The sequence below is a fragment of the Onychomys torridus genome, chromosome X, assembly GCF_903995425.1.
Source record: "Onychomys torridus chromosome X, mOncTor1.1, whole genome shotgun sequence".
NCBI lineage: Eukaryota > Metazoa > Chordata > Mammalia > Rodentia > Cricetidae > Onychomys > Onychomys torridus.
The window spans coordinates 130,628,603-130,645,705 of NC_050466.1; the positions used below are offsets into that span (position 1 = coordinate 130,628,603).

Genomic DNA, 17,103 nt, shown 5'->3' on the forward strand with positions numbered 1-17,103 from the left:
TAGCTCACTTTAGCCAAATTCAATCAATCCACTGTACTTCCTTTCCCATGATGCATCATCTCCATTTCTTTCCCTGGGAATGGCAGTATAATTTCCTGAGACAACTCGGTTGGATACTAGGCGTTCTGGTGCAAATCCTATACACACATTTTCACGTCCCGCTTCTTCTGACGTTGTGCACATCAAAGCCTGACATGGGTGGCCTTCAGGTTCTTCCACCGCATCCTGAGGCCATGGGGGAGGGAAAGACTACAACTCCCAGGATGCCCATCCGCCCCGCCCCGATTCCCCTCCCCCAGCTAGAAAACGAGTATCACAGAGAAGACGAGGCAACATGGCTCCCGGAGGTGGAAGGCAGAAGCTTCACCCTCTTTGAAGCAGTGAAGAAGAGCAGCGGAGGGGAACGGAAAAAAGAGAAGTGACTACGAATTGTCGTCGCTTTTATCTTCCCAGCCTCTTCTGGGTCTGGTCAGCCTCACCTCTGCTCTCCACCCGCACCCAGTCTCTGGTCTCCTCCCCTCCCCGCCCACGTTCCCTCGCCCCTCCCGTCGCGAACCCTTTCCCCGCCCCCCCCTCGCCCCTACCCCCCGCGGAGTGCGCACGCGCCCGCCTCCAGCTTCGCGCGGGGATCGCCGACTGGCCCGCTTGCGCAGCCGCTGTTCCTTCTGCCCACGGAGGAAGCATGGGCGTCCAGGGCTTCCAAGAGTTCCTGGAGAAGCGCTGTCCCGGGGCTGTGGTGCCTGTGGACCTCCTCAAACTCGCGCGCACCGTCTCGCGCCAGCAGCAGCAGCAGCACCTGCACCGCCAGCTGCCGCCAGCAGCCCTAGCGCCGGGGGCTCCACGCATCACCAGGGGCTCCGCTCCTCTGCCGCCGCCGCTCCCGCCCGCTGCCTTTGGCCCTTACTCCGGGGGCGCGGGGCCGACTCGGCACCATCACCCTGCTCACCATTTCCACCATCACGGCCAAGCGCCGCCAGGGCTGCATCCGCCGCCGCCCCCTCCGCTGCCTGGGGCTCGGGTATTGGTAGACGCGGGCTCGGCGCTGCCGCGGCTCTATGGTGGCTACCAGACGGATTGGGTTTGTGGCGGCCAGTGGAATGCCATGCTGGGCTACTTGTCAGCGCTGTGCCAGGCTTGTGCCTATCCGGGCGGCGACGGCCTGGAGCTGGTGGTCATGTTCCCTGGGGGCCTGGGGAAAGACCGACTGGCCGAATGGGGCCGTCGGTGCCAGGCGGAGCGGCAGACTGCGCAACTGATCGTGGGACACGTGGGCAACAAGGGCACCCCTCCACCGCGGGCCTGGTTCCTGCCACCTGCCTGCCTGAGCCACTGCGTGAGGCTAGCACTCATCCGCTTCCGGGTCAAGGTGAGGGAGGGGTCAGATTTTAAATGAAATGTCCCACACCTGTTCCTTCCAGACTAAACACCTAACCATTTACTGAATTACCTGCCACTCACTCAATCAGCTAACCTGCTGGTGACCATTTTATCCACCCGTGCCCCCTTCACATGGCCTCTTACCAATTCACTTACCCTACATGGTTGTATCTCTATCCATGTCATCATAGTAACCCCCTTTACATTTACTTACCCAATTGGCCTACCTGTTGGTTTTTAGCAGAATTGACTCACAATTTCTTTGGGGCTTCATGTCTCTCTTGCTGTCATCTCCCTCAAACTGAAATATGTTTGTTTGTTTTTCTTCATTTTCCAGTTGACGTCCCCTCCCATATATGTCTTTTCAACCTCATGGCAAATAAAACAGATGTTAGTGGAACACCTTTCTTCTATAGTTCCCATTTGACCTAAAGCAGCTTTTTTACCCATCCATTGAATCCTTTTCGTTTCAGCATGCTTTTAGCTTGGCGTGCCTTAACCCAAACAATCCACTGATTGAGTCACTGTTCAGGAAAATGAACATGCTGAGCAGGGGGGTTTCCAAGACTGGGGGGCTGAGACACTGTTCCTGTCCTTGGAAGATCAAATATGGAACATTTATTTCATGGTGTAAATATGTGTGGTGACTATGCCTTCTGGTACAGACAGTAAGTACAGTACCTGTTTGGATAGGTGGGTGGGGTGACATCTGTGGGCTAAAATGGTCCAGGGAAACTTCCTGAAGATGACAGACCTTACCTACGTCTGTCAGAACTGGCTAGATTCGAATGGTTCACGGGTTTTGGAGGAGGTCGTTTTAAATAAAGAAAGGGAGCAGAAGCAAAAAGAAATACCGAGTGTGTGAGGCCCCATGGGCTTAAATGGGAGTCCAGTCTGTGAGTAAGTTGGGCCGCTGCATGTGGAGCTTGGGGAAAGGCTTGGCAGCATCCCCGGTTCTTGGCACCACTGCTATTACGCTGTTGCTTTCCCATACTCGTAGCTTTCAAGTTCCTACGTGTAGAGAATAGCAAGGCTTGAGAAGTAACAGAAAAGCAGCACAGGGTTAGGTAGCAGAAACTGCAAACTCATTTCTCAACCAGAGTTTTGGGGGATGCCCTCTCAGGATTGGGGGTTTGGGAATTCAGAAACTAAACAGGTGGCAGCTGGTGGAGTAAGGAGGAAATGGAGACGGAAAGATCTGCTACGTAGAGACGTTTGCAGTGGTAATAGAATGTGACTGGAATCCTATGATGCTAGACATGTAGTGCTCAGCATCAAATCCGTGCCTGGCATCATGGATTAGAGCTTTTTTAATTTGAAAAGCCAGTAATGGGCTGGAGAAAGCTCAGTGGTAGAATGTCATTACTAACCAGGAGACTCTTGCTTCAGTCTCCTAACACTGTGCATGCAAAGAAAAACATCTAATCAGAAGCTGACTTAAAATATAACTGTAACAAAACCCCACTTGCCTGTTCTCCTGACTGAACATTTCAAGCAGATTCATTTACAGTCATTCCTTCCAAAATGTTTTTAATGGCACCACCCAGGCTTTAAGGGATTTGTTTTACCCCATTATTATTTTTTAATCTTGCTATTGCTGGCAACTTGACTGCTGGCCCAAGTGATGACTATGTTAGTGGAGCAGGTTCTTTTCTTTCTTTTTTTCAGGGGGTGGGGCTTGTGTTAAGGACGTGCTTTGCTGTTGGACTACACCTGCAACCCTTAAGTGCTTTAAAACAATTATCTCATTGGATCTTTACAGTAACTCATGAAGCACTACTACCCGTGTTTTCCAAATGGGGGAACTCAGCAGACCCAGGAGCTTTACACATTTGCCCAGACATAACCTAGTAATAGATGATAGAGCTGGGATTGTGGGATTTACGTCCATGTAGTCTGGCTCCACAGCTTGTGTTCTTAACAACGGTGTTCAAAGATGAATCTTTCTAAAGAGGCACTGTGGTTAGATTATTTCCACACTGGAAGAAACACCTCACAGGCACCTGGATCAAAGCAGGTTCAGCTTATCCATTTGTGTTATTGCTTTACTGAGTGCTTGCTACTTAGTAAGTACTGTGGTGCTGGGTGCAGAAAATTCTCCAGGTCAGGGTTTAGTAAACACTGAAAACAAAATCCAAATACTCTATGCTAATTCCACTTGATGAAAAATGTAGCCCATTTGCAGGGGGCATGGTAATTTCTTAGTGAGTAAAATTTGGGAGCACCTTTACAGATTGGCTTGCCAGGAAGGGGTTTAAGATTTAAAAACGATGCTGCTATTTTTTTTAACCTATTCACAGTTTTGGTTTTTGGTTTTTTTTTTTGTTTGTTTGTTTGTTTTTTTTTTTTTTTGAAGACAAGTTCTCAATGTATTCCAGGCTATCCTTAAATTCGGTGTATAGCCAAGGCTGACCTTGAATTCTTCCTGATTGTCCTGCCTCTACCTCTCAAGTGCTGGGAACATGAGTGTACCATCACACTTGGCTCAGTCTGTTTTTTAAAAATCTCAGAAGCGGTCAGGGGCAGTCATATATGCCTGTATAATTCCAGCAACTCAGGAGGCTGAAGCAGGAGGATGGCTTGAGCCTTGGAGTTTGAGGTCAAGCTGGTAACATAGTGAGACACCAAGTGTAGGCAAATATCCCAGCAATACATAAACATGATGGCTTGGATAGATCCTAAGAGATTGTAGGAGTGACTTCTAAAAAGGAGACACACACCTCATCCTGGTGTTCAAGTCAGCTGCATAGTGAGACACATCTACAAACAAAAAACAACAAGCGAAGAGCATGTACCCCTCTTGGAGAGGACCTGAGTTCAGTGCCTAGCACCCATAATGGGTGGTTTATAACTGTTAACTCCAGCTCTGGGGATCTGACAGTCTATTCTGGATTCTGTGAGCACAGAAACAAAAATGTGTAAACAGTGACTTAAGACTGACTCCAGAATTGTGTGAATAATGTTGATGCTCTTAGTTCTCCTGGCTATGGCCAGCAACTCTGTTGTTGGCATGATGAAGGGTGTCTTGAACTGTGCAGATAGGAAAGTGTATGGGTCAGTAACTGTTCATTGCCTTTTCAGAGCTGCATTCTGTCTTGAAGGTGGCAATTTTTCCCATGGGTGATTTGCATATGGAGCATTTCTTTTGTTTGAATACTAGTGCTTCAGAACAAAAACTGGATCTCTATTGTGCCTTGGTTTTGTTCTTTAGTTTAGCAGTCAAGATGAGCCTTTATTTTTAGTCTCATTTTCATCTTTAATAGAGAATATAGAAGTGGCAGGATTAAATACTTGATAAGGTGCTGGGTTGTCTGTTTAGCTTTAGACAAACTTGGACTTCATAAAAATTTTGGTGTCTATTGTTGACATGTTTCTAATTTTGTTTGTCATAATTATTTGCTCAGTATACCTTTGTAAGTGAAAACAATCAGTAGCAAGAAAATTTAGTAACCCCCAAGTTCCTGGCCCATTCTCCTCCAAAGGGTCTCAGAAATAGAGCAACATAAAGTAGGTTTAGACTGTTACTTGGGAGATGATGTGGTGTGATGCAGACGAATGGAAGCTTTATTTAATGATTATTATAAATGAGCAAAAAAACCCCAAAACCCCAGCACATAAAGCCCTCCGCTTCACAGCTCTCTTTGAAGGACGCTAAGTGGGTTGATGGAATGGGAAAAGGTTTGCTTGTGTCAGAAATCATATTGGTGGTACATGAATAACCAGACTTGGAGAAATCTGACTGGGTACAGGTGCCATTTGTGCTCTCCTCCTTCAGGAGGAAATGGCTGATGTGTCTCCTGATTACTAATCCTATCATCCAGTCCCTGAAAAGTCCACAGTTCTTCTGGGTGGGAAATGACCATGAGACTACTCACTGCCACTTCTTGAGCACCAAGTTGAGTATAAAATGCTTTTAAACACAGGGTCTTGTTTAATCCTCACAGCTTTGCAAGATGCAAAGAGATAAAATGGAGGTTGGGGCTCAGTATTGAACAAGGAAGATCCTGGGTTTAGTCTCCAGGGTCAAAGCCAAACGAAACCAAACATATTTTGGTGCTGTAGATTAGCACCTCTGCATGGTTGGTACATACTGTACCTCTGAACCCAGGTCCAGTAATTTTCTTTTGGAGAAGGAGGTAGGCTCTGGTAAGTGAGCTGTAAAAATTATGAGAGCTCTGCTGCATAGTCTCTCTGCAGAATCCCACGACATTGCCCTTTTGAACATCTTTTTGTGTAAGGTTGTGTACTTTTATTGAAGAAGTGCAGAGAAACAGTAAGGATTGTTGAGCATTGCATTTGTGCCAGCAATGCTGAAATCCACAGTCCTGCCAATACAAGACAAATGTGCTAGCTAATTGCCAAGTGAGTCACACAGTGATGTTTAGGAATTCAGAAGTAGCAATCCCTTTCTGTGCACAAATAATTGGTGTGTGTGTGTGTGTGTGTGTGTGTGTGTGCGCGCGCACTGCTACCAATGGAACCTGGAACCTCACACATGTAGATGAGCACACTTCCCTTGAGGTATATCCCTAGTCTCATAATAATCTTTATAATATAAATCAGTCTTACTCATTTGCTTTAAGCCATTATCCTTATCTCCTTTCTTTGCTTTCCACCATTATTCCTGAAAAAAAGACTATTCTCAATCCTTAATCTGTTGCCACTTAGAAGATTTCTTTATTTGATGTTGGGGTGGAGGGTGTGGATGTATGTGAGTGCATAGAAAGTGGGTGTGTGTGTACCACAATGTGAGGTCAGAGGACAAATCAGTTCTTTTCTGCCATGTGTGTCCTGGGGATTGAAACCAGGTCATCAGACTTGGCAAGTACATTAACTTGCTGAGCTATTTCCCTGGCCTTTTATTGCCACTTTAAAAAACATTTTAAATGTGTTTCTTTTTTTCAAACATTTATTTATTTGTGTGTGAGTGCCTGCATATGTGTATGTACATGTATGTATGGGCACACATGTGCTATGGTTCATGTGTGGCTGTCAGAGGTTAGCTGTGGGAGTCAGTTCTCTCCACTATGTGGGTTCTAGGAGTGAAACTCAGGTTATTAGACTTGGCAGCAAGTACCTTTACCTGCTGCACTATCTTGATGGCTCTAAATTAATTTTTTAGTTCGCATGCACAGTAATGGGTTTCATTATACTATGTGCATGTGGATATGTCATTGTAATTTGCTCATGCTCATCTGCATCATTATCCTCTTTGCCTTCCCTGCTGTTGTCCTTCTTCTTCCCAAATAATATTGTTTTCATGTCATTCATATTTATATATGCAAATACATATATACAGCTTTCATGTCATATATTGTTAAATTTTGGGGCTTACATATGCAAGGAAAAGTGTGATACTTGATTTTTTTCCTGCCCATTACCTTGTTTCCTGTTAGTCTTCTTCCTCCAAACATTCCCCTTTCTACTTGCATGTCTCATACATACCTATATATAAAATATATATTCATATGTGATAGAAAATGTTTGTCATTATGAGTCGGGCTTATTTCACTTATCATGATCTTATGTTGTAAGCATTTTCCTGCGAATGACATAATTTTGTCCTTCAAGTAAAACTACATTGTGCTCACAATAACACCCCCATACACAAACATTCACTATGTTTTTTATCCATTCATTTATTGATGAACATTTAGGATCATAGCATATCTTGACTTCTTTAATATTGCTGTAATAAACATGTATGTATAAGTGTCTCTCTAGTATGCTGACTTAGATTGCTTAGGAGTATATGCCCAGGAGTGGTATACCTGGATCATATAGTACTATTTTAGTTAGTTGACAAACCTTCATACTGATTTCAATAATGACTGGGCTAACTTACATTCCTGCTAGAATTATATAATGGTTCACATTGTGTGTGTGAATGTGTGTGTTTTGAGACAGTGTCTCCTGTTATAACTCAGGTTGGCCTCATGTTCTTATGTAGCCAAGGATATCCTTTAACTCCCTGCTCCCCCCCCCTTTTTTTGAGCTGAGGATCAAACCCAGGACCTTGTGCTTAGCTAGGCAAGCGCTCTACCACTGAGCTAAATCCCCAACCCCCGCCCCTTTTTTTTTTAAAGAGAGGGACTTGCTATAAAGCCCTACCTGGCCTGAACTCACTGTGCCTCTGCCTCCCCAGTACTGGAAATCCAAGTGTGCATCACCATGTTCAGTTTATTCAGTCCTGGGGATCAAACTGAAGGCTTTGTGTATGCTATGCAAGAGCTCTACTAACTGAGCCATGTTCCCAGCCTAGGCTTCCTCTCCCCGTACCCCTTGGCATCCTTAACCACCTCCCAAGTACTGGGATTAAAGACACGCATCACCATGCCCACCCAGAATATATATTGCTACCAAATTCCCTGGTGATAATGATGGTGGTCTGTTTTGTTTTTTGAGAGAGGGTCTCACTACATATCCTTCGCTGACTCAGTATGCAGAGCAGGCTGGCCTTGAACTCATAGAGGTCCATCTATCTCTGCCTTAAGAGTGCTGGATTAAAGGCATGTGCCACCACCACACCCAACTTTGCATCCTTACCCACATCCTTTGTTATTTATTTTGTTTGATTGCCATTCTGAATGGAGTGAGTGAGATGTAGTTTTGATTTTCAGTTTCCTAACAACTAAGCATTTCTTGGTCATTTGTTCTTCTGAGAATTGTCTACTCATTTTCCTGTTTATTGGTTGGGTAACTGGGGAAGGAGGTTGATGTGTAATTTTCTTTGTTTATTTGTTTGGGTTTATTTTATTTATTATTTATTTATTATTATTATTTTTTGTTTTTGTTTTTGTTTTTCGAGACAGGGTTTCTCTGTAGCTTTGGAGCCTGTCCTGGACTAGCTCTGTAGACCAGGCTGGCCTGGAACTCACAGAGATCCACCTGCCCCTTTCTCCCGAGTGCTGGGATTATAGGTGTGTGCCACCACTGCCTGGCTGTTTGTTTGTTTTTAACAGATTTTTTTTAAGATTTATTTATTTATTATGTATACAGTGTTCTGCCTACATATATGCTTGCAGGTCAGAAGAGGGCACCAGATCTCACTATGGATGGTTGCGAGCCACCATGCAGTTGCTGGGAATTGAACTCAGGACCTCTGGAAGAACAGCCAGTGCTCTTAACCACTGAGCCATCTCTCCAGCCCCTTGTTTGTTTTTTATATTGTACTCTTGGTATCAATCCCTTATCAGATGTTGTTAATCCCACTGGGCAAGAATAAGACCACTACCTCAATTTTAAGCCACATTAGAAGCCAGCTTCAATTAAATACTGGCCAGGTTAATGGTCTCTGGTCAGGTACATTCCAGGGTTCCCAGGAAATGCTGATGAGTCACACCTGGCAGTAAAAGGCAATCTCATAAGGATTTCCCATCAGGTCCAATCAGGGACAAGCATATATCTTGGTATTTCCCATCAGGTCCAATCAGGGACAAGCATATATCTTGGAATACTTCCTGCCTGTGTACTTCCTGCCTACATCCAATCGGGCAAGTGTGCATCCTGACGTACTTCCTGCCAATGTAACTTGTTATCTCCCATAAACAATAGTCTCCAGCATTTCAGGAAATATCTGTCCTTGAGCAAGGAACTCCCAAGTTAGAGGCATTTTGTTTCATGGATATCTTAGGCACAGTAGTTAAAACTTAAAATGTAGCTTTGGTTCTCACATTTCCCCCTTGAGTTGTATTGTGAGTCAAAACCTTGACTCTGTGATGGGTTCCTATTTATATTGGGGTCTAATAACCATCAGCTTAAATGATAAATGGTACCTAGACAGGAATTATCATCTAGTCAAGGCATCAGTGATGCAAGAGCCAACAGTAATTAGCAGAAGCAGAAGGGCCAAAGGCTCTGTGACAACTGACATCAGTTACTATCTAGAAGGGACCTGGAAATGAATGGGAACCAGCCATTTATTTCATCCTATGTCCCCCGCTTTTTTGCAGTGTTTCTTTGAGTACCCCCAGATTATCTGTAATTAATATCATGGTTTTTGGATAGAAACAATTTTCTTTTTTTTTTTTTTGGTTTTTCGAGACAGGGTTTCTCTGTGTAGCTTTGCGTCTTTCCTGGAACTCGCTCTGTAGACCAGGCTGGCCTCGAACTCACAGAGATCCTCCTGCGTCTGCCTCTTGAGTGCTGGGATTACAGGCGTGCGCCACCACCACCCAGCAGAAACAATTTTCTTTAAAAGCTATACAATAACCTTTTTTTCATAGTGCAAGTTGAATGCCCTTATATTGTAGAACTATTTCAGCTAATGAATCTACCTGTTATTGATCTGGGCCTATCTGGTCTTAATGGGTACCTTTCCTGGTATGCCAATTGGCATTATAGGTACCCATTTTGTTACCTATGCCCACAAGTTTCCTTTTGAACTAACATTCCAATCTGTTGAGAATAAGGGGTGACGTGCTCTCTTCTGTAACTACTTCTAGCTGCAACCAGGATGTTGTTAGGTCCCAGGAATGCTGAAATACCAGTCAAAAGCATGGGAGAGGAATCAGGCAATGGAATACTCATCAGAAGCCTCTGGTTTGCTGACCCAGCTAAGAGAGAGCAATCTCATTGGCTGGACTGTCCCCATCAACTTCCAGCAAGCCAGAGCTCAGGAGTTTGCAGTCCATAGTTCATTCCTGGATGGTGTCTGTCAGCCAAGGGGAAGTCTGCTGAGACATATATAGACTAGGGATGGAAGTCAGAGTTCAGGAACTTACAGGAAAATCTTATATTTGGGCCTTTCAGGCCCATAGTCCCAGTAATCAGGAGAGGAGAGGATTCCCAAGACCAGCGGAGAGATCCTACCATCATGAATAGGCAAGTGAGAAACTTAGGATGTATTTATCTGGAGTCCCTTTGACCTGTGAGAGGTGGATCCAAGTCTTACAACTTCCTTGACTCCCTGAAGATTACATGAATTTTAGTTTACAAAAAAAGATAAAAATTTTAGATATATTAGCATTTATCACTGTAATCTGTACTAAAGTCCACATTGTTGAAGAAAGCAGCTAACAGGTGTCTGTAGGAAATCTCAATATAACAATAGCATAGATGGGGGAGAAGTCTGAAACATTTCCAATTTAATCACATACCTTAAATCACTTTCTTAAATCTTAGTAACTTGCATTTATACACCTTAAGTCAGAAATTACTTAAGCTTTCACTTCCTGGACCTTTGTACACCTTAGAACGCTTTCTTTGACTCTGAGAACTTTTTTTTTCTTTTTTTTCCAGAGCTGAGGACTGAACCCAGGGCCTTGCGCTTGCTAGGCAAGCGCTCTACCACTGAGCTAATTCCCTAGCCCCAGACTCTGAGAACTTGCATAGATTACAAACGTTTTTCTTTCTGTCTAATCATTTACTAGAGACATGAGTAGTTATTACTGAGAACAGTCATGGCAAACTAAGTTCTTTTTTTTGGTGGTGGTGGATTGAGACCTGTTTCTGTGTGTAACAGCCCTCATTGTCCTGGAACTCACTCGGTAGACAAGGCTGGCCTTGAACTCACAGAGATCCACCTGCTTCTGCTTCCCAAGTGCTGGGATTAAAGGCGTGTGCCACCACCCGCCCGGCCAAAGTAAGTTGTTTTGCTTTGTTTTGTTTTGCTTTTTTGTTTTGTTTTGTTTTACGAGACAGGGTTTCTCTGTAGCTTTGCACCTTTCCTGGAACTCATTTGGTAGCCCAGGCTGGCCTTGAACTCACAGAGATCCACCTGCCTCTGCCTCCCAAGTGCTGGGATTAAAGGCGTGCGCCACCACCACCCGGCAAGTTTTTTTTTAAACAAAGGAATAGTAAGAAGTTATATCTGAAACCTCTGAAACTTCTTTATCCTTTAATATAAAGCCTGTTAGCAGGGAAAACCTGCCTTTTCTTAACAAGAGACCTATAGATCTAGAAAAGCAAGGCATATTTATATATGAAATGGACTAACAAGATGGCTGCAGCCTTGGGGGAAGGGGCTGGTTACCAGCTGCTGCCAGGCTGACAAAACTATAGAGATCTGAGAATGATAAATTATAGCAGGAAGTATAATCCAAATGATCTAGGTATCCATTAAAATGACAGAGATTTATCCATTCCCTAGACGCTCATCTCAGGCTCCTTTGGTCTCCAAGGCTTCATTTTGCAGCAGAGGTAAGAGGGCAGCATCAGTTTTAGGCCATCAGGCCTAGGAGATCTGAGAGGCTTTTCCTGTGGAGGAAGAATTTGGAGGACTAGCAAAGTAAGGCTGTCAACTCTCCATTGTCCTGCTTGTCCACAGTTTGGGCAGGTACTGGCTGTAGATGAGGCACTGCTCAGTGGTTAATGTTACCACAACCCAGGTTGTGTCATTGTGCCCCATAATCTTCTTGGAAACATTGGGGTCACTGCTAGGACCTAGCATATCTGTCATAGTAAGCTTTTTCTATTAAGTGTTTTCTAAAATAATTTATTCTTATTTCATGTGTATTTCGTGTTTTGCCTGAGTGTATGTCTGTGTGAAGGTGTCAGATCCCCTGAAACTAGAGTTACAGGCAGTTAGGAGCTGCCATGTGGGTTCTGGGAATTGAACCCAGGTCCTCTGAAAGAGCAGTTAGTGCTCTTAACTGCTGAGCCATCTTTTCAGCCCCCCCCATTAAACATTTTAAATGCCATATTTGGTAGATCTCTGACAAGTTTGAGGACTAATTGTCTATTAAGTATATCTGAGCTAAATAAATTTTGCTTGTTTTTAGTTACTTCTTTTAGGCTTAACCTTGAAAACATATACAAGAGGCTAAATAAGACTTATTTCTGCAATTAATTACATTAGTAATAAATGCAATTCTGAACATATTAAAGAATTTGATCATTTATGAGGTGACTTGTGTATATTAATTATCTCTAACAGTTTATAGTAAGTTAATAGTAAGCTTTTATAAGATGAGGATTTGCAGCTTTATCCCTGTTAGGTTTAAGCCTTAAAAAATAATTTCTGTATTGAAACTCTTTTGCTATCCAAACTTTTACTTATAAATTAAATCTTCATAGGGAGACTGGCAACTTTAATTTCCTGGTTCTTTTACAGTATACTATTACAGAATATAACAGTTCCAATATGACTCCATTTATCAAAAATATCTAAAGCTTAACAAAGTTATGAAAGACAAGGAGGATAGATATACATTCTTTTTTGGTTTTTTCGAGACAGGGTTTCTCTGTGTAGCTTTGGAGGCTGTCCTAGATCTTGCTCTGTAGACTAGGCTGGCCTCGAACTCACAGAGATCCCCCTGGCTCTGTCTCCTGAGTGCTGGGATTACAGGCGTGCGCCACCACCGCCTGGCTAGATATACATTCTTAAACCTGAAAGGAGAGACATTCTCTAAACCAGCGGTTCTCAACCTTTCTAATGCTGTGACCCTTCAACACAGTTCCCCATGTTGTGGTAACCCCCCAACCATGAAATCCTTCTTGTTGCTCCTTTACAACTGCAAGTTTGCCACTGCTATGAATTGCAATGCAAACATCTGACATGCAGATGATCCTAGGCTACCCCTGTAAAAGGGTCTTTCGACCAAGAAGGCTCGTGTCATATAGATTGAGAACCATTGCTCCAAGCTCCGTGTCAGCAGCTTAGGTCATTGTCTTGCTGTGTCATAGCACAGGAATATCCCAGTATCTAGTGCTTAGTGTTTGGTGCTCGTAGCTGTGGCCCTAACTCTTTAGCCTTTTATTTATTTATTTATTTATTTATTTATTTATTTATTTATTTAAGATCACATATTAATAATACAAAAAATTGTGGTTGGGGATTTAGCTCAGTGGTAGAGCACTCACCTAGCAAGCACAAGGCCCTGGGTTCGATCCTCAGCTCAAAAAAAAAATTGTATAAACAAATTTAAAAGCTGTTCCTTAAAAAAATATCCAGTTTAGGGGTTGGGGATTTAGCTCAGTGGTAGAGCGCTTGCAAGGCTATGGGTTCGATCCTCAGCACACACACACAAAAAAAATCCAGTTTAAATTTAAATTTTCTGTAAAACTAAAATTTCCTCTTAAAGAAGTTTAAAATCTCTCAACTATATGCTCCTGCAATATCAAAAATTAAAGTAACTTTTTACGTCAAGATGGAAGATACAGGGTGCAACCACAATTTGCATAAGGCAAAACCAAGTTCCAACATCACTAACAATTCAGTGCTCAATATCTAGTGATCAATTCACGATCCTTTGGGCTTTCGAAAAGGGTCACCTCTCTGGCCCACACTCAGCAGCATACACAGCTTACCTTCTAGGTCTCAGCCTGCTTCATTTCACTATGGCTGCTGTTTCCAATGATTACCATATGGCACCAGCATTTCCAGAACTGCTAGGGTCCTCCATTGCAACTGGTCTCTAGGAATTCCAGTCCTGCCACACACTAGCAAGCCTCAGCTGTTCTCCATGACCCTTTCATGTCTTTAAAACGAATACCATCTGGCTGACTCTTACGTTACAAAGTTTGGCTGCCAGCACAAGTTACGTTGTATATGAATGCATAGAGGTGCAGCTCTAATACCTTATTAAACAAGCATTGTTTTTAAATCCTGTCCTTCATAAACCTTGTTTTCAGGACAGGAATTATACAAAAAACAAAAACAAACAAACAAAAAAACATCATAATCCAAAATATCTTGAAGACCTGTTGTTGCCTCTATGGTTGGGCCAGACTATGTGGCCAACCTTTAATCAAGATTGTGGCAAAGTCATATAACATCCTTCTCCAACCCTAACAAAGATGGCTGCCAGCCACATGTCTGCCTAAAGATGGCAGCAAGGTGCACGTTGCTTATATCCCAAAATGGTATCACCCCAGATGGTTCCATTAAGATTACCTATGCATAGATCTTTAACTATCAACCCTGCATTAATTAACTTTTTTCACACATTTTATAGATTCTTGGCCATACCCAATAAAATAAGCTTATAAATCTTAAGGTACAGAATGTTCACATAAACCAAGCTTAATTTTTTTTAGCTGTTCTGCTTTGCTTTCTTCTCCCTTTCAGTGTCAGGTGGCTTGCCTAGTGTAGGACATAGAGGAAAGTTTTAAATATGCTTGGGTCTAGAGAAGGGAGGACCATAAACCAACTCTAGAGCCAGCTTTCCAATAAAGTAGAACAGTATAAAACAATTTTAATGTTGTCCATTTCCAAAAGACATCTGAATTCCTGCTAACCTGAATCCAGTGACCAGAGATTCTGGGCTCCAGGGATAAAAGCATTTATGGTAACGGTAGTGGCTGGTGACAGCAGAGACAGCAGAAATATAACCAAGAAATACCAAACACAATGAAGATTGCATACTCAAGAGTAGCCAGAAACAAAACATGCTGTGGCTACCATACATTCAACTGAGTTGACCCAATTCTGCTTCAGCTCCATGTTTGCATCAAAATGTAGGGACTTACCAGAAAACACAGACTCATCCACATCCACAAAACAGACCAAACTTTCCAACCAACCAGAACCAGGCAGGTGGGTGATGTCTTGCTATTTGCTCTAGACCCTCCACCTCCCAGATCAGGATCCTAGAAAACAGAACCAGAGTATGACTCACTATTAGGCCTTTGTGGATGCTGCTTTTCTCAGTATGGCAGTTTGCCCTGATAGTCTGTGAACTGAAGGCAGCTTTGGAGCCTTGGAACGTCTCAAGGCATGTGCCTTCTCAAGTGGTCCCTCAGCTCCAGAGTGAAGGTCCTGCTTTAGAATTTAGAATGGTCTGAATCTCACTGGGGCCTCCATAAAATTTTAATCCCACAGGATGAGAACAATTATAAGCCAGATTTGAAGCAAGCTTCAACTTAATCATGGCCAGGTTGATGGACTCTGGCCAGGTCCATTCCAGGGTTCCCAGGAAATGCTGACGAGTCACACCTGGAAGAAGCTTAAAAAGGCCATTCCACAAGGCCACTGTATTTCTCATCAGGTCCAATCAGGGGCAAGCATATATCCTGACATCCATCCTACCTACGTACCTCCTGCCTACATCCAGTCAGAGGTAAGCATACACATCTTGCCGTCTTTCCTGCCCACATACCTCTCGCCTACATGTGATCAAGCACATCTGGTATAGTTGGGTCAAATAAACTTGTTTAGAGGAGTGGAAATGTGACTTGTTATTTCCCATAAACAATAGCCTCCAGTGTTTCAGCAAGTATCTGTCCTTGGTCAAGGGGCTTATAGGTTAGAGGCATTTTTTTCTTGGATCTCTTAGGCACAGTAATCAAAGCTTAAATGTTACTTTGGCTCTCACATGTATGGCTACAAAGATCATCTCCTATTCTGTAGGCTGGCTCTTCACTCTGTTGTTTCTTTTCTTGTTCAGAAACTTTAATTGCATGCAGTATCATTTGTCAGCTCTTTCTGTCCCTCACAAATCCTCAAGTCTCTGCTTATATCTTGAGTGTTTTTCTTCTGTTCTTCTCTGTGGTAGTTTCAGTTGGGTCCTGGGTTCTTTGATCATTTTGAGCTGATTTTTGTGCAGGGTGAAAGATAAGGTTCTAATTTAATTCTTCTGTGGCTCTCCAGCTTTCTCCCCACCATTTATTAAAGAACATCTTGCCTTCAGTGAATGTTTCTAGCACCTTTGTTAAGAATCAAGAGTCTGTAGCTGTGTGAGTTTTGTTTCATTCCACTGACTGTGTATCTGGTTTTGTGACCACACTATGCTGTATTTGTTACTCTGTCTCTGTAGTGTAATGTGAAATCAGATAATGTGATATTTCTAATGTTATTCTTACTGATTGAGATTGCTGTGACTATTCCTAGTCTTCATGGGTTTATATTCATTTTATATTTTTTTCAATTTCTATGAAGGATGGCTTTGGGATTTTTAAAGGGACTACATCAAATCAGAACTGTAGATTGCTTTCAGAAATATTCTATTTTCACATTTTATATATATATATTTTTTTTAACATGTACTTTTGTGTGTTTCTGTGTGGGTGGGTATATATATCCCATGGCATGTATGGAAGTAAGAGGACAACTTGTGGGAGTTGGTTCTCTCCTACCATATGTATCCTGGGGATCAAACTCAGGGCATCAAACTAAGTCATTTTGCTGGCCCAGTTGTTTTAACTTATTTTTTTTTTACATTTATTTAGTGTGTGCATGTGTGAAGACCAGAGAACATCCTGTGGGAAGACAAGTGTTCTTCCACTATGGGGATCATGGGGATGGAACTGACGTCTGCAGGCTCAGGAGGAAGGAAGGTCTAGGCCACAAGCTTGGTGGCATGCACTTTTACCATGCGAGTTATTTTGTAGCTCACTTTACGTGCTCTTGATGCTGTCAATCAATGAGCATGAGTGTCTTTCCATCTAGTGTCTTCAGTTTCTTCAGCGTTCTAAATTTTTAATTAAAGAGATCTTTCACCTCCTTGGTTAGATTTATTCCTAGGAAATTTTAAGGTCTGTTAATAATAAAATTGTTCTCTAGAGTTCTTTCTCAAAATGTTCATTATTAATACACAGAAACAGTACTGATTCTTGTATGTTGATTTTTATATCTTTCTACCTTGGTGAAAGTGTTTATTAAATCTAAGAGTTTTGTGGTGGTTTCTTTAATGTCTTCAAATAGGGATAGCTTGATTCCTCCTTTCCTGTTTGAATACATTTTATGTTTTTCTTTTGCCTTATTCCTGTGGCTAAGACTTCAAATATCCTGGATAAGAATAGAGATAGTGAGGACACTCTTGTCTAGTTCTTGATCTTAATAGGAAT

The 17,103-nt window shown here is 42.7% G+C and overlaps 1 protein-coding gene across 4 annotated transcripts in view; it reads left to right on the plus strand.

The window, feature by feature from the left end:
- The first annotated feature begins 313 nt into the window (after positions 1-313).
- Positions 314-17,103, plus strand: part of Fam120c (family with sequence similarity 120C) — a 125,339-nt gene continuing 108,549 nt past the window's right edge. For all 4 annotated transcript variants that reach the window (XM_036174006.1, XM_036174009.1, XM_036174007.1 and 1 more), the window contains exon 1: positions 314-1,366. In XM_036174006.1, the coding sequence (XP_036029899.1) occupies positions 683-1,366 (684 nt within the window). In that variant the 5' untranslated portion in view covers positions 314-682. The remainder of the gene's footprint in view (positions 1,367-17,103) is intronic.